Raw genomic sequence first — 25111 nt, forward strand, 5'->3', positions numbered from 1 at the left:
AATAAGCTGCCTGTTTAATCTGAATTAAAATCTTGTTACAAAAATACATATTTTTTAAATGTAAATCTTTTAATACTCTTACTGGATATGTGGGTGGTATAGTCTTTGAGGATATCTGATTCACAAGCTACGTTTATTTCAGTTAATTGTTTTCTATGAGAGAGAAGAAGGATTTGTTTCAGGAGACGGCACATTACTTCCCCCCCCCCCACTTTTTTTTTCTTAGTCAGCTTTATAGGGTTAGAGAGAATTAGTCTGACCCCTCTGTTGGGTGCTGTATATACATAACAAAACAACCTTTTAATAAATGGGGATCTGTCCACCCTGTTTACAGCATGTCCTTCATAATAGGGAGTCAGGTGGCTGAGCGGTTAGGGAATTGGGCTAGTAATCAGAAGGTTGCCAGTTCGATTCCCGGCCGTGCGTAATGACGTTGTGTCCTTGGGCAAGGCACTTCACCCTACTTGCCTCGGGGATAATGTCCCTGTACTTACTGTAAGTCGCTCTGGATAAGCGAGTCTGCTAAATGACTAAATGTAAATAATACAGTTCATGACAGATGTTTTATCTTGAATTTATCTTGAATTTGTGTGTTTGTGAAGCCAGTCGGTCATGTGTACAGGCTGCACAGGTCAGAGGGAAGCAGTAAGGCATAGAGTACTATTTCTTGTACTGCTGGACTAATAATATATCTGCTCCGCTTTGAAACGTGATCCTAATTTTCTGTTCATGATTGCAATAACTGGTACCTAAAAATGTATCTCTGAAGCAGCCAACCACGTAAACCCAGCACGATTCAAATCTCGTTGTTTTAACTGAGGAGTGTTAGCAGGAAAAGGCCCAACTATAAGGACACTATTTTCACAAAGCATGGTGGGCACTTTACCGCAGACATACCAATTCAAACCGTTGAAATGGATCTATTTAAGATAAATTGCAGTGATTAAAATCAATTTTGGTTTGTTTTTACAGTGTGTTCAAATGGGTCTGTGTTTCTATTTATGATATCTGAAAATATATTGGGGGTGCAGCTGAATAAACCAACTGACTCAACTGGTTGAATTGGTATGTGCATAATATGTGGCTGTCTGAGACTCAAAACTGCACATTTTCAATCAAAATGTTATCAGATTCATAGTTTCCCACAAACTCTGAATGTGGAAAGAACATTTTGTGAAATTGAATAACTTGTCATCAGAGAAATATTTTCAATGATTTGGGAATGTTTATTCCCTGGCCAGAGACCAAGTATTATTTCTTTAGAATAACAGCCTCGGGAAGGCAGTTGGTCTTCAATAACATCCAATTTTACAATTTTATAAACGTGTATGGGTTATGTGATGTAAGAATAAATAAACCCTTTATACAGTAAAGGCAACAACCATTTTCTGAGTGAATGGGTGTTCTTTTTTTAATGATTGACTGAATTATTTTGTGATTGGTTAGGCCCAGCACAGTCTTCCTCGTAGTATTATATTTCAACCACTAGATGTCAGTAAATATATTTCCTTTGCTGATATCAATCCCACAATCCTTGCAAGTGATGTGTATTCATTTGAATGGCAAAAACTGTCTCTGGCTAGATTGTTAGCAAAGACATCTGCAAGTTAGCTGGGAGTTTAGAGACAGATAATTTCTGAGTCATCATCAAATGGACATTCATGTTTAGGGAATTGAAAGACACTTCGCAAAATGTGACGGTTAGTAAACCAAATATCTTGAACATTATCATTTGTAGTTGGCTAGTTTTATTGAACTAGCTACCTACTAGGTGTTAGAAAGTTAGCTTGCTAATCTAGCACGCAAACAAGCCATATGTTTCCTGAAAATTCCCAAGCAAGCTAGCTAGCTAACGTCAGCTAGATAGTTTAACCTCGCTTTACTCTATCGGACTAGTTGGATAACTAGTTATAATTTGACATTGTTTTGGTTGCCCGTAATTAATCACATATCAAACGGGCAAGCTATGAAGGCCATCCGTCTGCTTTCATAGTCAAAAAATTATTAGTGCCATCCAACTATGCTAGCTAGCTAACTCTACGTACGCAGCAGCTGACTACAAGCTAGTTAGCCAGCTAGCTCTAGTTACACTACTCGGACTGGAGATAGCGTTTGTAGTATGCTAAATGGACAGAACCTGGCACCGATCTACGGTATTATGAGAAACGTATTTGGTTGACATTACCATTATCTTGTTTAGCATTGAATGCAGATAAAAAAAACAACGCTATTTAGCCCCTGCTAGAGTAGAGCCAGGCCACTTGCTAACTTAATAAGATGGTTGGGTGTGCCCTGCCTGCTATAGCTAGCTCGCTACAGTACTTCATATGCACCAGGCTTGGAACATGACTGTTGTGACAACAAGGCTACGTGGAGGCAGTTGCAGCACTCAGATCACCATTATGTTTGTCATTGTTGCTTTTACTGGTCTACTCAGTATATTAGTCAAGTTAGCCAGCTTCAGGTTGGCCACACATCTGAATTGTATAACCTATCGATGTAAAAGAAAATTTGTTTTGTTCAAGGTATCTTAACTATGGCCACTGGAAATCAGGATGGGCAAAAGAGGAAGTTCGACAGGCTCAGCCAAGCCATGCCTCATGCTCCTTGTATGCCCAATCTGCGTTCTGTTACTGAAGAGACCATGAAGAAGGTGGGTGGGTCTGGAGGAACATACCTTTTTCCCTTAGCACAATACAACAACAAAAAGTGTCAAACTACGGTTAACAGTTTATGAAAACACTAGGAGTGCTTTTATCGCTTATCCTTTTGTTTTAGGTGGATTATTATAATAAGGAAGATATAGATAAAGACAGGTGAGTTAAGGCTCACGTCCACACGGCTTTTCATCTAACGCATTCTCTGCATCCCCAGCTGAGATGCTGTGACTCATTGGACCACCGACGCATCTTTCCATGCCAACAATCACCATGTCTGTCTTCTAACCGTAACTATCTGGACCCTCACACCTCTGCCCCTTCACCCAGTCTCTGTTGTCCCCTCCCTCTCTCACGGCAGATTCACATTGACACACGTCTACATTCCTGGCAAAGTGAAGCGAGTTTCGGTGTGCAAGAGGAAGGCCCGCCAAGCGGTGTTGAGCTCGGTGGCGTTGCGCAGGGTGCCCTGCGCGGGCCTGGCCTGTGACATGGCCAACAAGGAGAATGAGCTGATAAGTGAAGACATTGAGGGAGATGTACACTACAATGACAACTGCGGGTTCCCTGTGAACTCTGCAGAGGCCTCCAAGATGACTGAGCCCGGCTCCAAGTGTGGCGATTACTTTGCTGAGGTAAACTCTCTCCCTCCTCAGGGAAGGTCCGGGCCTTGACTCGGATGGGATTCGTATTGTTTTCTTACGGGGTGAAAAGAATTGTATCGGATCATTTTCATGTCCTAATTTTCTGAGCATCTTTCTGCTTTTTTGATAGTTATCGAAAGACCATGAAGCTATGACGCACGTGTTGTTTGGAAGGAATCTACGACTTAATGTAGCGCTGACACTTTGGCGTCGAAATACCAGTGAACTTGTGGCATACCTGATCAGGTAATTCCACTTTTTTTTCTGTTTGTTGTATCCAGTTTTACAATGATCAGAAATTAATATTGTCCTACCTTGCTGTGTCTGTGTGTTGTTTTTCATTTAACAGAATTCAAGATACTGGGGTGCTTCTTGATTGTCTACCCGTTATAACAAAAAAGTGAGCATCAGTCTATGTACTTGTTTTGATTCTTTATTAAAAAAATATTTAAAAAGGGACATTAAGCGTCTCATGGCTACTAAGCACTGTCATTTTTCCTTCCTTCAGCCTTCAGAGTGACACACCATGCATTTCACTTGGCTGCTGTGTAGACCTACTACCACAAGTGAAAACAATCCTCGCCAGCAAACATGAAGAGTAAGCTGAAAAACACCACACTCGTGTTAATTCTTCATCTGCCTTGATACTAAACTCTGATATTTAATGTCATCCTTTTCCAGACACTTGATTGTGGGTTTGCACTGGGTGCAATCTGTAATCAAAAAGTGGTGGCCAGAACTCTCCGCGAATGGCATTACGCTGAAGGACAGCTTCTCAGAAGACAAGTATGCACTTGCTATGCATTTGATACACTTGTCTACTTTTCTGCTTTGCCAAGCCTACATATTCATCAGATGAAAAGGATTTGTATGATAACTTGTTGTTATTGTCATTGCACTTACATCATTGCAGGAACCTTCAAGCCATGAGGCAGCAGCTGAAAGAATGTTGGGAGGATGGAACCCAGCTAAGTTCAGTTCCAGGAACTACAGGAGAGATGGCAAAGGTGGACTGCTGCAGTTTCATGTTGCAGATTATTTGCTTATTATTAGCATGTTTATGCAGATTCATATCTCACCCATTGTCACCCTCTCTGATCTTCATTGTTTTTATTTACAGACCATAGAGTCCTACCTATCACAGCTTCACTGACATGTCCTGTCTAGCACTGAAGAGGGGGGTACCACTACTGCCGGACAGAGTATGGTTTGACTTCGATTTGGAAGCCAGAGAAACTGACTCAAAAGTGGTCTATGCTCCACTGGAAACCTGTGTCCTGTTGGGATTGACGAACTGAGCTATTCAGACACGGTTTCAATCAACACAGTTTTGAAGGACATGGGAGCCTTTCGGCACACCAGGAATGACTGCTTCACATTGAAGTGGATCGTCATTTTCAAGGGGCACACACTCTATCTCCGTGAGACTGCTTCCAGGCCGTTTCATCACGTGCCAAGCTCCGTTTCAACACAGCACTCTTGCTTGCCTCGGTGTGCAACTACACCTGTGGTTACAGCGAAGGCCCCCTTGATTTTCACTTGTTTCCTGAATCATTAACTTGAAACTTACTGCAGTCTTAAGTTATTAGCGCCTCCAGTTTTTTGCCTGTTTGTGAATTATGTTTGACTGTGCAATGTAATACATTGATTATTTTAATCACCTTGAAAATAAAAATTCCAAAATCTGGATAGATTTTTGAGTAAAGATATCCCATAAAGGCCATTAATACTACAGAAATGGGTGCAAATGTGTGGTTAACCAGTTTTGGTTATAAACTTTTTCTGAAGGATTGATTTTGGATGCAGAGTAGGGGGTAGGGTTGTAAATACTAGGAACGTCTACTCTTCAATGTAGGCTTATGCTATGTATTCGTATAATATTTTGTGGCTACTGACCTCTGCTGGTCATTGTGAGTTAACTTCAGAGATGTTCACCAGGCATCTGAATATTTTCTGGTAGCTTGATAACTTAACCCTTGTGTTATCTTCAGGTCGTTCTGACCCATCAGTCATTGTGACCCACCTTCGTATTGCGACAAATTTACCTCATACAAAAACAAAGTGAAGCATTTTCTTTTAACTGTCGGGCTGTCTCAGACCCCCCACATTGGAATGGTTAAAAGAAAATTATTTGTTTTTGTATTGGGTAAAATTGGGTAAACACAACGATGGTTCGTTATGAACCTGTGGGTCATGTGACCCGAAGGCAGCACGAGGGTTAAGAAGTTTTTTTTATCAGGACCCGTTCACTTTTGTCCCAGATATTTATCTGCCAAGTACGTAGGTGACCCTTCTGGAACTTTCCATCTTCAGTCTATTACTGATGCAAACAATATTTTTCCTATAGGTACTGCTGGGTCATTTCATCCTAGAAATGATCTTGCCCGGGACAAAACATTGTACAGGTGAAGATGCACACAGATAAGGGCCGCGTTTCCCAGATTCGTTAAGAAGCTCTTAACGCTAAGAGCTTCTTAGGAGCGTTCTAAGAGCGCTCTAGAACGCTCCTGGGAACTAATCTGGGAAACGCGGCCAAGGTCACTGATCTATTGTGTAGCCTGTGTGTGTTTTTGCCTGTAGATGAAGGCAATGTTTTAAACCTTTCAAAATGTTTTAGTTCAAAAGATGTAAACCTTTCACAAAAAAATCGAAACCTTTATTAGAAAATATTTAACCTTTCTAAACGTTTTTTCACACGTGAAGTGAAAGGAGACGATAGGAGAGAGGAGGTTTGTGGAGATGAGAACAGAGAAGACTAAAACAGTAAAGCAGCGCAGATCAGAGTACAGTAGAGTATAGTAGAGTAGTCTACAGTAGAGTCTTCATCAAGTAGCCTATTCATCAATTATACAAACTTTTTTTTCAAAACTTCTTTCGAAAAACATTTTTCTACCTTTCGAAACTTTTTTTCAAACCCTTTCTTCGAAAATATTGTTTCAACCTCTCAAAACTTTTTTCAAAACTGTTTTCACACAAAACACGACTGCGTTTCTTGTTGCCTTCTGCCTTGCTCCATGGTAGCTTTGTAGACTAACTTACGTTTGTTGTGCCTTTCTGCATAACAAAATACTGCCTTTTCACATTATTTCTGCTGTTTTATTTGTCAAATAAATGGGTCAGCACAGAATGTCAGCAACCCCTTGTTTACAAGATCAGTGCGCAACTTGCAGAAAAAGTGCGACTCATGATTAAACCGAGATGAACAGGCAACATCCGGGAAATTGTATCAACACAAAGTCTAACAGTTTATAGACATTGAAGTAAGTAAAGTGCACTATCAAATTATCCACGAATAGCGACAGACGCTTCGTTATAAAGCTATCAAGAACATGGCATTGTTGAATTTGATTGCACGTTCCTCCTTTTACGTTCTTTCGTATATGTTTGGTTTATGCTGCATTGCATTTATCGGTTACTGTTTGTATGTTAAGTATACACACTGGAAATACGATCATATACCTGGGCCGCCACGAGTGAGGTGAATATGCAAGGCAGGCTTACACCCAGTAGTGTTGCTTTTGCTTTACGAGGTCTACTGCAACATACAGGGTCAGTTCAACTATTAATTCTTTCCTTCAGTTTTCTGTTTGGACACACGTCCATTCTCCTGAAGGCGATGCGTGAGGAACGAGTTTCACACGATCTATTCCTCCAATGGTGATGATCTTTGTACTTTGTACTTGATTTCAACCTGCAACTCCTTCATCTGCAGTCAAGTAGTGCTCTAACCTCAGCTATACCCATCCCATCCTCTCTTATTTTCTATTAGTTAGTATTAGTTAATGTGAGTTATTAGTTGCACTAATCATGCAGTATCCAACAGGGCTGAAGAATATGGACCTGTGTACCGGATTAATGGCCTGCATCTGGTTATTATTTCCGTCTCTTGTCCAGAGGCCACAAAGGTAAATCTAGTATTGTGTTATACATTGTGCAATAAGAAGAGCAAATGTACTCCTGAAATCCGTTTTATGCTTATCCCTGATAAGGTGACTCAACTCAATTTTGAGTCAATTTTTTATTTTTTTTGCATCAAGCGGTATTTCCCACCCCCTTCCATCAATACATGATGAAGATGTATGCAGTAGGCTACTTAGTTAACACCAGAACTGCAGTGGTTTCAGATCTACCAAAACTTCCAGCAAAACAGTTGATCAAATTACAGAAAATAATTGTTAATTTAGTTTTCTTCTGTCATTTAAATGCACACCTTGTATTGTCTTAACAGGAGTTGCTGATGTCTCATAAATGCCTCAAAGACCCAGTCTACAAGCGTATGTTCAGCTTGTTTGGACGAAGGTGACAGATGTCTTCTACTGCTCTATCCATCTTTTCATTGATCCAGTCCTGTATTAGCCAGACATACTCTACTTCTTCACACAATTGTGTGTTGCATGTTTGGAATGTAATCCTGCCAGTTAACACCCCCCCCCCCACACACACACACACACACACACTAATTTTCCCCCCTCCCTTGGTCTCTCCCTTCCTCCTCTCAGGTTCCTAGGAAATGGCCTTGTCACCGCCCAGACTGATGATCATTGGTACAAACAACGGCGTATCATGGACCCTGCTTTCAGCAGCCTGTGAGCTTCATCTCCAGCAGACACAGAAAAAAAAACTACAAAAATGGAGGTCCTCACATGTACATTTCAGCCCTGTGACATCTTCACTGCTTGTCATTGTCAGGTACCTGAGGGGCCTCATGGGTACCTTCAACGAGATGGCCGAGAGACTGATGGACAAACTGGGAATGCTGGCAGACAGCAAGACGGACGCACACATGCACCGTTTGGTCAACAGTGTCACTATGGATGTCATCGCCAAGGTAACATAATCCCAGTTGAACTTGGATAAAAAAGATTGTGATGTTCCCGTTTTAATGTAATGGATATCAAAACTAAAGCAGTGTCAACATGCTCTCTAAATCCTATAATTTTCACAACGCTGGAACACGTTCTATTGTTTTGTCAATTGTAGGTGGCATTTGGAGTAGATTTGGATTTGCTGAACCATAGTGACTCCCCTTTCCCTAATGCCATACTGTTGTGTCTGAAAGGGTTGATGCATCACGTGAGAGATGTCACCTTCCAGGTAAAAGTAATCAACCAACTAATTAATGACGTATAGATCAGTGATGCTTACTACTAACAAGTTATTGCAACACTTTTTCAGTATAACCCAAAGAACCAGAAATGTGTCCGTGAGGTGAAGGAGGCCATTCAGCTGTTGAGAAACACTGGTGCTAAGTGGGTTAACGAGAGGAAGAAGGCTATTCAGAGTGGAGAAGATGTTCCTAAAGACATCCTCACAAAGATCATCAAAGCAGCCAACAAAGGTCCTCAAACGCATGACATTGAAATTCGAACAGACAGACGTACAATACTCACTCTGTGTGTAAACGACTTTGTGTGTGTGTGTCTGTTCTCTCAGAGGAACACATGGATAAAGAGGATGAGGAACAGATGCTGGACAACTTTGTGACGTTCTTCATCGCGGGTGGGATACTTCATATTCAACTCTTCTACACTGTTTATGGACTGACTTTTTAAATAGCAGAATTTGAATGTATTTTCACTAGTGTCACATTTATGTTCGTTTCCGGTTTATAGGCCAAGAAACAACAGCCAATCAAATTTCTTTTGCCATTATGGAACTGGCACGGCTTCCAGATATATTAGCGAAGTGAGCAAAAGAAGGCCTTGCACACAGACTGTACTATTTATACTGCACATAGTAGTATTTACACAAGCAGTCTGTGTCAATGTATCCTAAATGTATTAATCTTATATTAACAAAACAGTGTGTATTCTCCAGGGTGAAGAGGGAAGTGGATGAGGTCCTTGGGATGAAGCAGGAGATCAGCTATGATGATCTGGGGAAAATGGGTTACTTATCGCAGGTATGCCAGTCGAATAGCCTACCTGTAAAAACAAATATATATATATAGTCACAGGCAAAGTCCTAGAATCTAATGTTATTGTCCAATCATCATCATCATCAGTGTTTTATAGTGACTTCTGATAGGTAGATACATTCTCCAATGCTTTGGATGTAAAATGATTCAGAAGTGTAGGTTTCATTGTCATCATGTTTTGAAAACGGAATGTCTGCCCTCCAACTTTTTACCAAGAAAACTATATTTAACAGCCGCATCCTCAGTTATATAAACAAAAAGCTGTCCCACCCACATTTGAAAACAAACCTTCGCCCCTGATATGATTCATGTACATGTCTTTAGTGTATTTCTTGAAGATGGTTTTGTCTCCTGGTGGCTCAGGTGTTGAAGGAGACCCTGAGGTTGTACCCCACGGCTCCAGGTACGTCTCGCTGGCTGGCAGAGGACATGGTCATCAGCGGTGTCCGGATACCTGCAGGAGTCTCCTGCCTGGTGAGTTACTTCCACGCTGACACAGCTCTGGTTTGAGTCATTGCCAAAATTGAGGCCTCGGGTGTTACATTTACATTTAGTCATTTAGCAGACGCTCTTATCCAGAGCGACTTACAGTAAGTACAGGGACATTCCCTCTGAGGCAAGTAGGGTGAAGTGTCTTGCCCAAGGACACAACGTCAGTTTGCATGACCGGGAATCGAACTGGCAACCTTCGGATTACTAGCCCGATTCCCTCACCGCTAGCCCGATTACTAGCCCGATTCCCTCACCGCTCAGCCAACAGACTCCCGTGTTACCGTTGAACATGTCTTGTCTTGTCACAGTTCAGTTCCTATGTCAGTGGAAGGCTGGATAAATTCTTTAAGGACCCGCTGACTTTTGACCCTGATAGGTTTCACCCGGACGCTGTCAAGTAGGTGACTCATCTGGAACTTTCCGTATTTAGGATGTGAGATGACTACAATGCTGCTAACAAGAGCATAACCATGTTTTGATGTGTAATGTTTTTCCTAGACCATACTACTGCTACTATCCTTTTGCCCTTGGACCGCGATCTTGCCTGGGAAAAAACTTTGCACAGGTGTGGACACACACACACAAACTCTCTCACACACACTGCACTCACACACAAACATACACTGATAAGGTCTCTTGATCTCTTACAGTGAATGTGTGTTTGTGTATGTAGATGGAGGCCAAGGTTGTGCTGGCCAAACTGCTTCAGAGGTTTGACTTCAGTCTGGTTCCTGGGCAGTCCTTTGACATCCTCGACACAGGCACACTGAGGCCTAAGAGTGGAGTGATGTGCACCATTAAACACAGGCAAACATACACCTCCTGAAGTCTACATGTCTTTCATAATCTAAAATAAAAAAGATAATTAAGTTAATCATAATATTGATATGTATATATGATTATATATGCATATATTCCAGGTAATATAATGTATTCGAAATTAGCAAGCAAATTAACATGTTTTGATATTATCTACAATACATAATACGTATTACATACAGTGTAAATCTACAATTTCATGTAGTTTAACATATTACCACACGGTGCCGCTGTGCCCTTGAAATTGTATTTCACTTTTTTGGTTATTGCTCTCGGTCAACTACTTTGGGTGTCAATTTGACACCTGTTGATCGATTGGGATCTGTCATTTAACTTCGGGGGGAGGGGGTAAATGCAGTTTTTGTTTTTCCCCCCAAAAAAAAAAAAAAAACACTTGTCTTTCCTCATTCGCACTGTTTAATGTTTGATGCTGATTGAATTGGGTCAATGAAGAATTGCATATAGATTTCTATTTTAAATCATGTGGATGAAATGGTCTACATTTATCGAAGTACAGTAATTTGTTAGTGAACTTATATGTTAACAACCATAATCTAAATCTTGTTCAGAATGTAATCAGTTTGTTTCTGCAGGCCTAATAAATTGCTGTACTTAAATTATAGATTTTATTTGTAGCTACGTATTTTTTTGTTTTAATCTATTTTCCAGTTATTATAATCAGGCCCTTCCATACGACGGTGATAGTATTTCATTTTGTGGGTTAGAGCTCGTGTTTTCCCCTAGAGACTACTGTTTCTTATCTACCTGCAAACCCTGTTGTCCTCTTTCTTGATTGGCTGCCTTGACCGAAATCCTGTAATATTTCAAACCGGAGTGTTTGGTTGTAGGACTCGGGGACGACACCGCTCATTCCAAGCTGGGGAGGGATTGAGATCCATTCACTGTTAACCAGTCCACTTCGAGGAGAGATCGGATTATCATTCGAGAACAGCGTCAATTTTGCTACAGACCTTCGTTTGTTTCTAGACGAGAAACATTCTTGCGGGCGCAATATAGGCATTTTATTTTGACATCATCCATTTCGTTTTTTTTTTTCATTTTTACTACGGAGGAATGTGCATAGAACACCAAGGATTTTACGCACATGCAGCGGAACGCGGAATAATTCAGTGGTAGCGAGTGATTTCAGCGGGATCATATTAGATATAGGCTATATTTGATAGAAAACGGTACTCCTTTAATTTTATCACTATGTAAATGGTAGTACTTATGGTTAAACCAGCTAACGTTTATGAAGGCAAGGGAGGGTTCGCTTTAAAGGCAAGTGTGGGTGTGTGCAGTTTGTCCATTGCACGCTTGCCATAACCTATAGAAGCCGAGGGTCGCCTACGTCTCAGCGTTCATTTGAGTTATTAAACCTCTCACTGTGATATGTCATAGTTTATCATCTTATAATGTGTTCACATTTTAATACAATTACTCAATTAAGGGTTGGTTAGCTGAGGATTTTCTGAAAATCTAACACATTGCTAAACGCGCCGTGAGGAGATACATAAACAGAAAATGGCAAAGAATGTTTCGGAGGGACTCAATGATGACTTGAGCAAGCTCTCGGACGAGGAACTGGTGCGATGCAGCAAGGATGAGTTGGTAAGGAGGCTACGGAGGGTGGACGGCGAGAAAATGAACTTGATGATAGAGCATGGGAACATGATGAAAGATGTTAACCGGAGGCTGCAGGTGCACCTCCACGAAATCCGGAATCTGAAGGAGATCAACCAGAAGCTTCAGGACGATAATCACGAGCTCCGGGAACTCTGCTGTTTCTTGGACGATGACCGACAGAAAGGCAAGAAGCTTTCCCGGGAATGGCAGCGGTTCGGTCGCTACACAGCAAGCTCTGTGTGGAAGGAAGTGGGTACCTACATGATGAAGCTGAAAGAACTGGAGGCCAACCAAGAAACAGTGATAAGAGAGAATTCGGACCTGAAAGAAATCATCTTCATGCTGGACGAGGAGAGGAACGGTGCCGGATCCCGGAGCTCCATAGACAGTCAGTCCAGTCTTACCAACCTCAACGGGGGGTCAGGGACAGTTAGGGATGTCGGGGACGGGAGTAGCACGTCCAGCACCGGGAGTGCCGGCAGTCCAGACCACCACAACCACGTGCACAAGCCTAATGAGGGCAAGCTGGTCACCAGCACCGTGCTGAGGTCCATGGATGACCTGTCGGCAGCACACCATCACAGGAGCATCCCAAATGGACTTAATGGTAAGTTCACACAATGTCCGTCCATGCCAACACTTTTTTAGCTGACAGACTACACTCCCGTTTAGACTGACTTTATTCCCCTTTTCATGTTGCCCACACCTATGAAACCAGGGCTTCATAAAGTTTAAGCATATTATCAGTTTCCTAAGATTCACATACTGCCCTGACTTTCCAAATCCTACTCAAGTTGAATTTAAAACTTTTGTACACACCTTTCTGGACAACATTTTTCAATCAAAGTTCCCACACTAGGTTTGTTTTGTTTTCTTAAATGCATGATAAGTGGATGTCCAGATGGGGTTGAGTGTAACAGCGTGATGTGAGTGACAGATTGACCATGCCATATGTGTCAACAGTAAGGATTAACACTGCCAAAGAGTTTAAGATCATCCTGGTTTATGACACATTCACATACAAACATCGAGGATGCTGAGTGGCCTCATCTGTCCCACAACTGACCAATTAGGCGAATGTTTATTGAAGTAGGTCAATAGTGCCTTGGCTCTTACCTTTACGGTTCAAATATAGATTTGAGGTGGCATTCACTGAGCTTCTTGTTGTTGTCTTTGGCTGTGTAGGAGCACTCTCAAACCTGCCTGAGGACATTTGAAATGCATTGACCGTATTGACCATTCAAATCAAGTCCACAGTTTAAAGACCTGAATGCTCAGCTAAGCAGAAAGTCTAGGATGAAACTCTAAACGGGATGCTGATATTTGATAACCCTTGTTTTAGCTGAGCACACCAATAACTCAATGTTTTGTTTTGTGCAGTCACACAAACTGAAAACCTTCAGGCTTTCTTATAATAACGTAACCACAACAACAGACACACACTGGTGCACACGCTAACGTTCAGAGCATGGGAGGTAAGATATCACATCTGGTGTCAGCTTGGAGATTGGAGGAACTGCGTTGTTGGAACCCTAGAGGTAGCCTGGATGGGGAACAAACGGCTTAATCTGTACCTGCGACGTGGTCTTTGGCCACATTTGTGCGACAGTTACGTAACACAACGATACTGTGTCTGTAACACCTCTCTAAGCTGGAGTAATGACCTTGTGTGACCCAGGAACTGTAGTTTGTTGTAATACAATACCATGCCATGCTAGACATACTCAGTGGTTAGGGCATTTGATTGGAGATCAAGAGGTTGAAGGTTAAAATCCCCCCTATATATCGCTTGGATAAAAGTGTCTGCTGAAACTTTACATTATTGTTATATGGCTCAGTCTACAGCCTACGTCAAGTTATATTTAAATATATAGCTGCTGGGCATAGTGTCTACCACTACAACTGACCTGCAGCCCACAGCCCAAACAGTTTATTATCTCTCCGGATGGATGCAGGAGCCTTTTCAAACAACAACCAGTGTGGTTGAATCGTATGGTTGAATCGTCTAGTTGAATTGGCTGACTAATGTGGAGAGATGTTGCTGGAGGTCTAAGGGGAGTAGCTAGGCTAGTCTGAGGCCACAGGCTGCAGAGTGAGCTCAACAGGCACTTCAGCCTGGGCCCCCAACTGTCAACGCCCCACCTCCCCCGGGTGCTTAGCAGACAAACGCTAAAACTGCGCCCGAGGTGCTTAATGAACAGCATCTGGTTCAGCACCAGAGGGCTACAGTGGTGAATGTGTGTGTTCAGGGAATGATGACGGGTTAGTGTTAAATAGATTGAGTCCAATCACTGGCTTGAGATTAGATACTTTCCGCTGGCTGCCCGATTTGAAATGATCTCTCTTTTCTCATCTCTCTCTGTCTCAAACCGTCAGAAGCACTACCTCACCCCCTAGAAACTCTATGATTGGCTCCCCATGTTCGTGAAGAAAGGGGGTTGGGGGAGAGGGGTGCAAGATGGGAAGTCAAACAAAAGGCCTTCCAGAGGCTTGGTGGTTAGCGTCATGAAGAGAGGAGAGAGGGGGGGGGGGGGAGGGAGTGGCTAGCCAGAAAATGGGAGTGGGACTAAAGTTTCAGTATGAATTTAAACTGCTCGGTGTCTGGTCTGGTGTTGGATACAGGATCGCCACATCTGTTTATCGTCCGGTCTGTATTTACTTATTGATGACTCAAGCCTATGACTCTGGTCTCCATAGCAGCAGTTAAACCTTCACAGCTTGATCCGTCCCACAGTCTTGTGTGTGTGTCTTTTAGAATTAAGTCCCTGTAGTAGAGGGTCTTAAATTAAAACAGAAGTCCGTAGACACTGATAAATTACCCTTAGTGCCCTTTTTGTCTCTTCCACCCCTCTCCCATAATGCCTTTCAGACCTGGTTACCAAGGAGTTGCCTTGTCATCCTAGGCATGTGGACGTCCTCTGAATGAAGCCATGGCCGTCTGAGAATGAGAGGTTTCTTAAAAAGGAGTTTGAGTCTCACAGTAGAACGTAGGTTTGTAGTGAAATTTACATTTACATTACATTTAGTCATTTAGCAGACGCTCTTATCCAGAGCGACTTACAGTAAGTACAGGGACATTACCCCGAGGCAAGTAGGGTGGAGTGCCTTGCCCAAGGACACAACGCCATTTGCATGGCTGGGAATTCGAACCGGCAACCTTCTGATTAATAGCCTGATTCCCTAACCGCTCAGCCATCTGACTCCTAAATGAAGGCAAATATGTCCAAAGAAGCCCTGAAGTGTGGCTTTACTGTGTCATTCTCCTCTGTATCCTAGCGTGTGATTCAGTTCCAGACACTGACTGGAGACTGACAGCAAACTGTAAAGAAACTTGTTACAGATGAGCCTCAATAATCCAAATGTATTTTTAAACTGGCAGTTCAAACTGTAACATTTCAATTGAATCCTTGTATGGCCTTGCCCAAAAAAGAGAGAGGTGGCGGGGAAGGTAAGGGTAGGAGAGAGAGCGTGTGTTTGAGTGACGCAACAGGGTGTGGCCTTTTAATCTGATTTACAACCATGTCATCTGTCACTTAGTCATGTTGTCTTTGTCTACCTCTTTTCCTTCTCCCTCCTCTCCACAGGGCGTGAGGTCATATAGTGTAGTAATGGTGTTAGAAGGAAAGCTGCCTTGCCAGGGTAGCAGGTTTTACACGAGTCCACAAAAGGCCACGAGTGAGCCTCTTATCCACCACACGTTCAAATCGAAACCCTGTTGCTTGTCTGTTATCAAATGGGCTCAAAATCAAAAAAATCTTTATTTGGGGTTGTTGGTATAAGAAGAATAACTTAAATATGTGTAGTGTTTAAACTGACTACAAAGCCTTTTTGCAGCTCTTTGTATTCTAAAACCTGTCTTTGCTCAGTCCAAACATAGCCTCCACAGTTTCTATAGTATGCTGAGACGAACGTGAGAAAAAACTTCAAACAAAGTCAGTCGAACAAAGACCTTGAAGGTAAACCGTGTTGGCTACCTTTCGCAGTTCAAAGAAAAAGTGGAAATCAGCATCACAATGTTGTTTTCCCCTCAGCTCTCATAGTCATTGTGTGGCAGGGTTTGGGGCTGAAAATGGGCGCTAAACAGGAATGGAATGTTTCTATATTCTGGATTCTGGTGACACGTCAGGTACAGTTTCCAGATGTATAAATCGGAATAGTCTCACAAAACCCAGCTCTTCTGAGCTCGCCGAGACAGAGCTAGGGTCTACTTTGCAATTTTTCAAAGTCTATTTTACCTGTATCTTTTTAGAAAGCCTAATATCTACTGTACAAGATGAAAGCTTATGGTATAGTGAATCATTAGAGGCTAAGGTGCTGTCTTCCATGTGGTGTGTGTGTGAGAGAGGAAGGTCTCTGGGTTGCTTTCTCCAGCACACTGTGTGTGTGTGTGTGTGTGTGTGTGTGTGTGTGTGTGTGTGTGTGTGTGTGTGTGTGTGTGTGTGTGTGTGTGTGTCTGATAACAGACATAATAGAAAGCGGAGATGGAGAAACCCATGGGGAACTTAGCTGTGTGTTGTCAGAATAAAGCCAGCCAGTCAGGACATCCCACATTTCTGGATAAACAAAGGCGGAAGTGGGTCTCTCTCGCTCTCTCTCTCACTCGCTCTCTCCTTCCCTCCCTCCATTCCTTTTTTCCCTAAATATTTTTTCTCTCTCCTTGTCCCGGAACCTGCTGTGTGATTCACTGTCCATTCATTCCCATCAGCCCAGTGGCCATCCGACAGAATGAGGCTAAAGACCCAGCCCTACTCAGAGCCTAGGGTGGAGTCTGCACTGCATTATATCCTCCATGATACTATAGAAAAGGAGCACCCGAGCATGGTGGCAACTGTGCTGGTTAACACACAACTTCTTCTTCTCTTGTTTCGTGAGGAGGCCTGTGTGTACGTGTATGGGTGTTCTTAGGGGGGTGAGAGACCTTTCCTCCATTGGTCAGGGGCTGGAGGGGCTGGGCCGGTCGCCTAGGCAACAACGATGATCAGTGGTGCGAGTGGATGGCACACACGCCTGGCCTCGGAGCCAGTGAAGCGGGAGGGAGGGAGGGAGAGGGATGGGGGAGGGAGGTGAGGGGAAGGAGTGAGGGAGGGAGTGGAGGAGAGAAGGAAAGAGGGGGGGGAGGGAGGGAGGGAGAGGGATGAGGGAGGGAGGTGAGGGGAAGGAGTGAGGGAGGGAGTGGAGGAGAGAAGGAAAGAGGGGGGGGAGGGAGAGGAGGGAGGAGGGGAGAGGGGGAGGAGGGAGAGGGGGGGGGAGGAGGGAGGGGTCCACGTGGAAGACAGAAGAGGGGAGGGTTTGGTTAGTTGCTCGCTGCCCCGTTTGAAGTGATGTCATCCTTGGAGGGGTCAGCAGCCTGTTGATTATAGGCTGATTAAGGCTTAATTCAGGCAGGAGTCGAGAAGTTTACACTGAAGTGCAGCAGTAGGCCTCGCTGTTGCCTGTAGGGACTATCCTGCTGCCCTTGGGTTTCTGTTAACCCGCTGCTTGTGATGAGTTTAGCAGAATGACCAGACATGCCCCATCGATCTCTGTGTTGGGATGGATGAAATGCATGGAGGAGGAGTTGATGAAGTGGGCTAGGTGGGCCAGGTGGCAAATTGACAGAAATCTGGCCACAGCAAAGCTCTGTCTCAGCAATACGATTCTGTCTACGCACACACACACACACACACCCACACACACATCCGTGCACACACACACATACCACAACACGCACACACACACATTCAGGTGACCTTTGGGGGGAAAGGACAGGTGTTCTTGGTGCCAGAAGTCAGCATCTCTGCTTCTCTAGGTGTCCTCGTCAGGTCCCTCGAAGGCCCGGAAGGTTCTGCCTGTCAGCTCTTTTTCTTATATCGCAGCTCTGAAGCCGACCATCAGCAACACCCCGCTACGCTGCGGACACCTTGCCCTCTGTGGAAGGTGGGCTGCTCGCCCTGGAGCTGGTGGGCCAGATAGCCTAATGTAGAAGAGGAATGATTCAGGCCTAGCCATGAGGTAGATCACAGAGCTCTTGGTTGGACGACTTGGAAAATCAAGCAAAGAGATGAAGGTGTTGGGGTTACTTTACATTTACATTTAGTCATTTAGCAGACGCTCTTATCCAGAGCGACTTACAGTAACATTCCCCCGAGGCAAGTAGGGTGAAGTGCCTTGCCCAAGGACACAACGTCAGTTGGCATGGCCGGGAATCGAACTGGCGACCTTAGGATTACTAGCCCGACTCCCTCACCGCTCAGCCACCTGACTCCCAACTTTGCGATGTGGTCAGTAAATACAGACTGTTCCTTGGCTGACTCAAAATGCTGTAATGATGCACTTCTGATCCTCGATCTGCTGCTGTCCTTTGTTATTGTACTACGTTTTGGATAAAAGCCTCTGCTAAATGAACAAATGGAATGCGATGGAAATATGAAGTGTGACAAAGTGTGTTTTAACGAAAACAAACGGTGCACTAGCAAGTGTTGTCACACTTGTCCTGGACTGTTTACAAGTGTGTGCGTGGATGAGTTCAGGAGACCTCTGGGTACAGGCAGATGGCCCACAGAAGTCACATGTTCCAACCCATCAGACACTGAGGTTATTCTCAGCTACCTAACCTATGACAAGCTACGGTGCACACGGCATTGCCAGAGGAATGTAAAGTATGACGACCTGGCTGCTCCTGGTCTGAAGAGTTGTGGAAATGTGCCGTTTCTAAACAGTCATCCATCTGGAATTAATTGTTCAGCCCTGAAACTGTTACACCATCTCCAGGAAATGTTTGTGAATGAGTTTGGGTCGGACCTCGCTCAACTGTACTGAATGGCAGTTTCCTCTTGAGGAGCCCCACAGTCGAGGGAGTGCTCCGTTACTGTGGAAACACACTTTCTGTTTTGGTCCCAGTTAACCTTTGTCACATGTTTTCCTGATAACTCCACATGTGTTACTGGAAATTGGATAAGATAAGTTTTTTTTCTTTTTTTTTTGTCCGGCATGCTAGTCTTGGTTTTCACTAATAATGATAGTAATCGAGTCTCTGTTCTGGATGTGTCAGGGATTATTTCTTTGGGGGAAGGTTTGCGTCTTTCCTCTGATTGTCCAGGAAGCTACAGGAGAATGAGGAGCAGTGCAGCAGTGTGGTCTTCTACCCTGGGAATGGATGCCATCTGTCCTGGGGTATTATACTTCACACAAAGCTCTGGATAAGAGCGTCTGCTAAATGACTAAATGTAAAGCTGAAGGGAGAAGGGTCCTCTTCACCGGCTCTGTGTCCCTACTGGACCGATCGTAAATTCAGAATAAAAGCTTTCTTCAAATTAAAACTGTCGAGAGAGTGTGCGGACACAGGCAGGGTAACCTCTTCATGGGGTGAGAGTAGGGTCCTAGTGAAGGGTTAAGTCTCGTTCAGTAAATCAAGTGGCCATCCATTCATCCATACTCTGAAACTTTGACAGGCCATCCTGACTGCAGAGAGGAGCGCGTTCTCAGACTACCGGAAACAAAGCAGAGCCTTCAAATAGTTGGATAGAGACAGTGGCCTCACCTGTAGAGTGGAGGCTTTGGAAACTCTGCTCTAGTGGTCTCAAAACAACTTTCAACAACAAGTGGCTGACTGGAGAACCACATTTCCACTTCAGTTGGTCCGAGGCAGACAACTTAAGTTTTAAGGCTCGAAGCTGGACTAAGAGTCACACACACACACACAGGAACAGCCAAAATCAGCCACATCACATCCATCCGGTGCAAAGCTGCCAGGCCTAGGCCAGGCTAGGCCAGCTAAATGCTAACAGATCTCCTTAGGCCCTCAGCTACTGCATCTGTGGTGTTGGAATGATCTTGTGATTGCTTTCCTCCACTCTCACTTGTGCTTTGCAGGGTTGTTATCCTCTATAACGCTGTCGTCCAGCACAAACACATCAGCAGTATTAAGGGTCGCCATCCCCTCACCCTGCAGAGCTCAAGATGGCAGGACGAGGATCAAAATCATTTATTATTTGTCGTTTTTTCTAAAGTAACGGAGCGCGGACCGTTTCTTTTTAATTCTCTGATGATTTAGTGTGCGTGTGCATTGTAAAGAGCTTAGATGAAAGTGAGTCATAACGTGAATGGCAGAGAGGATCATGAAAAGGCAGCTTTTCCAAATGATTACAGCCCTAAGCTAGCTTCTACAGGCCGCTCATCATCTCACCAAGCACAGGAGCCAAGGGCACGGAAGCACCCCAGGCCTGCTCTGGGGAGGGAAAGGGAGAGAGAAAGAGGAGGGAGGAGAGACAAACTAGGGGAGAGAATGAGAGGTGTAGAGAGAATTAGACATGAACAAACGGGGGCTACAGAGTTTCTCTTTATTAGGCTTGCGCCTCAGAATGGTTAAGCGACGCTTCAACTTTTACCATCCCGTTTCTCTGCACGTACTTGGACAGAATGGAGACCAGGAGGCTCTAGATGAGAGAGCTGTAGGTCACTCGTGGCTCCGATCCTCTTTGGTCATCAGAGCTCAATCAGGTTTGCAGCTCAGCTCGGTTTGGATGCTTATACAGCAAATGCTGTGCCCCAGAAACTCTCACAAAACAGTAATCAGTGTTATCTGGGGATAGATGGATCTGGAGAGAGCGAGGAGAGAAGGGGGAGGGGTGGACATGTTATCTAACTTTGCTCCTCATAGCCTCGATGTTGGAGAGCGCAGTTTCCACAGTGTGGATGTGGTGAGGATCTGGTTGGTTGCTTAGTTAAGCTTCAGATGAAGTGAGACACTCTGCCTCTCATCCCTTGTTGAAGCATCACAGCTCATCTCACACGCCTCGCACACACTGAGGGGAGACGGCACGTCTGACAGCCAATTAGAAAGAGGTCTTCTTTGGTCTCCGACACAGCATCACATTGAGTGTACGTATCAGTCTTTTGTTTCGGGAGTACGAGAGACAACATCTCTAGACAGAGACGGGCCTTTATCTGTGCTGTCAAGTCAGGAAGAAAAAGATCAGACAACTTGAATATATCCATGGATGAGTTTTTATTTTATTTTATTTTTTACACCATTTTCTTTCTGTGCAAACCCCAGTGGTCGTCGATTAGATCTGTGTGTGTGTGTGACTAATGAAGATCAAGCCTCCTCTGGCGTGACTCACAGATAAACAACATACTTGACTGCATTCCTGTTGATGTTGTGCTGTAGATATGATGCAGTTGATGTCACACTGCATGTAGTATTGTAATAGAGATGTGTATTGTCTCATATTTAAGTGACTGGTATAAATACATTCCATTCCTTGGCTCCAACCGCTCAAACACAGAAGTATGCATCTTTTGATTGTGCTTTCTCGACGCACAATTGTTTTTGAACGTCATGTTGTGGTAAATGAATAGATGTGTCTGTAGGGTGAGGGGCGGGTGGGAGACCAGCTCGGTGACCTGTCCTGCAGAACGAGAACAGTGCGAGGCCTGAGTTGTATTGAGCTGGTCAGTATCAGTGGAGTATCCATGAGTGCTGCCTCCCAGGGGTCCAGCTGAAGAGCTGGCCTGGGTGATGCTGCTGTCTAAGTGCTGCTCAGCTGGAACGCTGTCGTTACCCTGGGTTTTGAAGATCGGTAAACGTGACCAAGATCAATCCTGCTTGTCGCTGTGTCAGTACAGTAGTAGGGGTTGCAGATGGGTGGAAAGTTCCAGGAAAGCTTTAGGGATTTCTGGGAATGTTTTCATGGGGATTTTGTAAGCCACATTTTGCATATACAAATATTATTTCCCAGTTGAAATCATTGTAGATTATCTCTGTTCGTTACACATTGAATTTGAAGTGTAGTATTGTCACGGTGAACTTTATTTTATTTGGAAAATAAAAAATCTCTTTGGAAAGTTTTCTGTCTTCTGAACATTCCTGGAATGTTTCAACTCTAGTAGCCAGCAGCATTGTTTGTCAACACAACAAACCTGCTTGTACAGTAGCTGAATGTGACAAAGAGAAGAGAGACTGGCAGCAGAAGATGTACATAGATTAAATCATTGATGTTTAAAGACATTAAACCGTGGATGTTTGATGTTCTAACAAGAGCGGAGCTCTGGGATTTGGGTTCTTTGTAAGATGAGGCAAGCTGGAGGTTCTCCCGGCACTCTTTTACATCCACCACACGTCTTCCCACGTGTTTCTCGCTCCCTCGCTCACCCAGAGAGAGGACTGCAGCCCAGCACACCAAACTAGTCTGACATGAGTGAGAGGGGCTGACTGTGATACTACAGTTGCGCCGTCGAGGGAGCAGAGTGAGAATGGAGCGAGGGATGAAAGTGGCCTGAGAGGCAGAGAGGAGAGCCACGAGAGAGCTCAAGGTTAAGGATCTCACACAGGGAGAGAGGAAATCGACTGCAGAGCAAGTCGGGAAGAGCTCTGGCTACACTCGCTTGTTGCTAGGATACTCCACTTTTTAAAAAGCTTTTTCTTCTGTTTCACTGCGTAGTGGTGTATGCTCTCCTGTTATTGCTGCTCTCTCTACTTGACACATTTCTCCTGCCACTTTACCTCTCGTTTGTTTAACTTCAGAGCGAGTTGAGTCTTGCAGGAGAAGAATGTCTGTGCACTCACTGCTTCATGCCAGTGGCTGTATGGAGGGAAAACACACGGTCCTTCTCTGGATCTTCCTGCGAAGCCCGAGCGTCCAAAACAACACCACGTTTGGAGAATACAATAAGAGGTGTCAGGCTGTCTTTATTAGTGGCCTATTTTCGACAGGGTAGCGTGTGTGTGTGTCTGGGGTTCTTGGATGGTCAGTTAGCCCAGAGACGTCAGCTGGGGCCTCGTGTGGAGAGGGGGGTGGCGATGTGGAGAGGGGGGGCCTCGTGTGGAGAGGGGGGTGGCGATGTGGCTCCTCAGGGGGCCAGCGGGCACAGCTGCTGCCGAGAGGTGTCGAAAAAAAACGGGCCCTCGTCCACCATCTGTGGCTAGGAGAGGGAGAGATAAATATTCAGCCCCATCTGCAGAAAAACACTGTGCCCATGGTGTGTGTGCGTGTGTGTGTGCGTGCGTGCATCCAGCATCTGAGTCCCTGATCACACTTTCTGCTTGATACGTCCTCACACACACCTCAACTCACACACGAACTGCATGTGCACACACACTCATTGGTACTTACATGCAAACACATGTAGGCTACTCATGCTGACACACACACACACACACACATGCTTGCTTTCCTTGTCATAGTCTAATCTATATATGCTAACTTAGTTGGCAATTGGAGTTGGAGCTCCTGCAGTATATGGACTTTGTGTGGAATCTTTTGGAAGCAAATTCCTAGCATGCTGAGGGTTTAAAAACAGGATTGATTGGCTTTCTACCATCAGTCTGTTTCATAATGGATGCGCAGTAAAAAGAATCTCCTCTCTCTCTTTATCTGTCTCTCTCTCTCTCTCTCTCTCTCTCTCTCTCTCTCTCTCTCTCTCTCTCTCTCTCTCTCTCTCTCTCTCTCTCTCTCTCTCGTTATCTCAGTCTGTGGAATGATTCCAGGGAAATTGTTTATGCCCTGGAATTGAATCAAACCTTACAATTTAGCTGTCTAGTGTGCTCATCTGTGCATTCCTGAATGTCTCATATTGTGTTGTTGATCGTCTCGTGACAGGGAGTGGCCTCGCTTATCCATTCCAAGGTTAGGAAATTTGAAGAGCATCTATCCTGTTGACAGAGACTTGGAAGGTATGCTCGCAAGCATAGCATTCTATTATGGCTCTGGATATGAAGCTGGGAGTTATGCAAGTCACTGTGTGTGTGTGTCCTGATCCTGACCCCCTGATCTGAGACCACATGTGGTGACAGGAGGTAGGATACGAGGAGTTTTGCCACAGCACAGTGGGCATGTAGAGCTGTTCTCTTGAGACAGTACAATATAGGCTCTTGGAAGGATAGAGACTAAATGATGTTTGTGTTACACTAATAACATAGACATCAGAATTGATCTCTTGAAGGCATTTTGAAGATGTAACATGTTCAACATTAAGACTTGCGTAGGTGTTCCATAAGAGAAAAGGAGGGAGGGAGAGGGAGAGAGAAGCAGAGAAAGAAACAACCTGGACAAAGGAATAGCATATGTTCCTGTCAGTTAATCTGGGGCTTTTCACAGTAAGATGATTAGGGCTTGGATGGTCCGCATTAAAAAATAAAAAATAAACAGATAAAATGGCTAAACCCTATCCTCAAGCCAGTTAGTTACAACATTGTGATTGAGGCCCTCCTTCTCTCTCTCCATCTCTCTCTATCCACCAATCTCTCCTTCCATCTCTCTCCCCATCTATTTCTCCCTCCATCTCTCTCTATTCCCCAACCTCTCTCTCTCCCTCCATCTCTCTCTCTCTCTCCCTCCGTTTCAATCCCTCCAGCCCCCAGCTACAGTGGGTTGTTCCCCTGTAGAAAATAAAGGCTCTTCTCTAGATCATCCTCTGGTTTAGTATAGTCTGGATGCAGTCAGGAGTGTGCGTGGAGCAAACTCATTGGTAAGACATGGTCATCAAATGGGTAATTAGCCCCCAAAGACTGTTTCTGTAGGGGGGTGTTGCTGTCTGGGGAGGGGTGAAAGGAGACCAAAAGGTTTGGTCAACAGTATTAGGCCACATGTTCTGGAATGAAGGCTTGGGTGCCTCTGATTACCTGACCCCTGTACACCCACTGGGCTTGTCAACCCAAACCACCACCTCAACCAGCCGGGTGGGAAACCAGAAAAGCATGCACTACGAAGAGACGGGCTCAGCCAACAGAAGGGGTTAAGGGCAGACCAGAGAGAGTCAAGGAGCGATGATGGAGGGTGCTCAAGCTCGACTGGTCCATTAGACTGGTGCGCTGGGACAAAGAGAGGCACAGGGCTGAGATGAGAGAGTTCTTCTCTCCTTCCTCACCAGGCTGGTTCACCAGAGGTTAAGCATCTGGCTGTAAAGCTCTCATCTTCGTCGCTAATGGGATATTATCCCCGGTTGTCTCCCTTGCAGGGCCACACTAATATACCTAA

The 25111-nt window shown here is 44.4% G+C and overlaps 3 protein-coding genes across 6 annotated transcripts in view; all 3 read left to right on the top strand.

The window, feature by feature from the left end:
* Window positions 1–1562: 1562 nt before the first annotated feature.
* On the top strand, window positions 1563–4988 carry katnbl1 (katanin p80 subunit B-like 1). The gene is made up of 10 exons (XM_067241970.1): window positions 1563–1700; window positions 2526–2653; window positions 2779–2816; window positions 3019–3292; window positions 3432–3547; window positions 3651–3701; window positions 3810–3899; window positions 3983–4087; window positions 4215–4308; window positions 4422–4988. Exons 2-10 carry the CDS (start codon window positions 2537–2539, stop codon window positions 4452–4454), a joined length of 918 nt encoding a protein of 305 aa, XP_067098071.1. The 5' UTR covers window positions 1563–1700; window positions 2526–2536; the 3' UTR covers window positions 4455–4988.
* A 1642-nt stretch (window positions 4989–6630) lies between these two features.
* On the top strand, window positions 6631–11068 carry LOC136947375 (cholesterol 24-hydroxylase-like). The gene is made up of 15 exons (XM_067241414.1): window positions 6631–6779; window positions 6881–6958; window positions 7125–7206; window positions 7530–7600; window positions 7801–7887; window positions 7991–8129; window positions 8282–8395; window positions 8477–8639; window positions 8735–8800; window positions 8914–8986; window positions 9119–9203; window positions 9582–9692; window positions 10019–10107; window positions 10209–10275; window positions 10384–11068. Exons 1-15 carry the CDS (start codon window positions 6631–6633, stop codon window positions 10534–10536), a joined length of 1527 nt encoding a protein of 508 aa, XP_067097515.1. The 3' UTR covers window positions 10537–11068.
* A 351-nt stretch (window positions 11069–11419) lies between these two features.
* ccdc85cb (coiled-coil domain containing 85C, b) overlaps window positions 11420–25111 on the top strand; it is a 32222-nt gene continuing 18530 nt past the window's right edge. For all 4 annotated transcript variants that reach the window (XM_067241415.1, XM_067241416.1, XM_067241418.1 and 1 more), the window contains exon 1: window positions 11420–12762. In XM_067241415.1, coding sequence (XP_067097516.1) covers window positions 12054–12762 — 709 coding nt within the window. In that variant the 5' untranslated portion in view covers window positions 11420–12053. The remainder of the gene's footprint in view (window positions 12763–25111) is intronic.

The sequence above is a fragment of the Osmerus mordax genome, chromosome 8, assembly GCF_038355195.1.
Source record: "Osmerus mordax isolate fOsmMor3 chromosome 8, fOsmMor3.pri, whole genome shotgun sequence".
NCBI lineage: Eukaryota > Metazoa > Chordata > Actinopteri > Osmeriformes > Osmeridae > Osmerus > Osmerus mordax.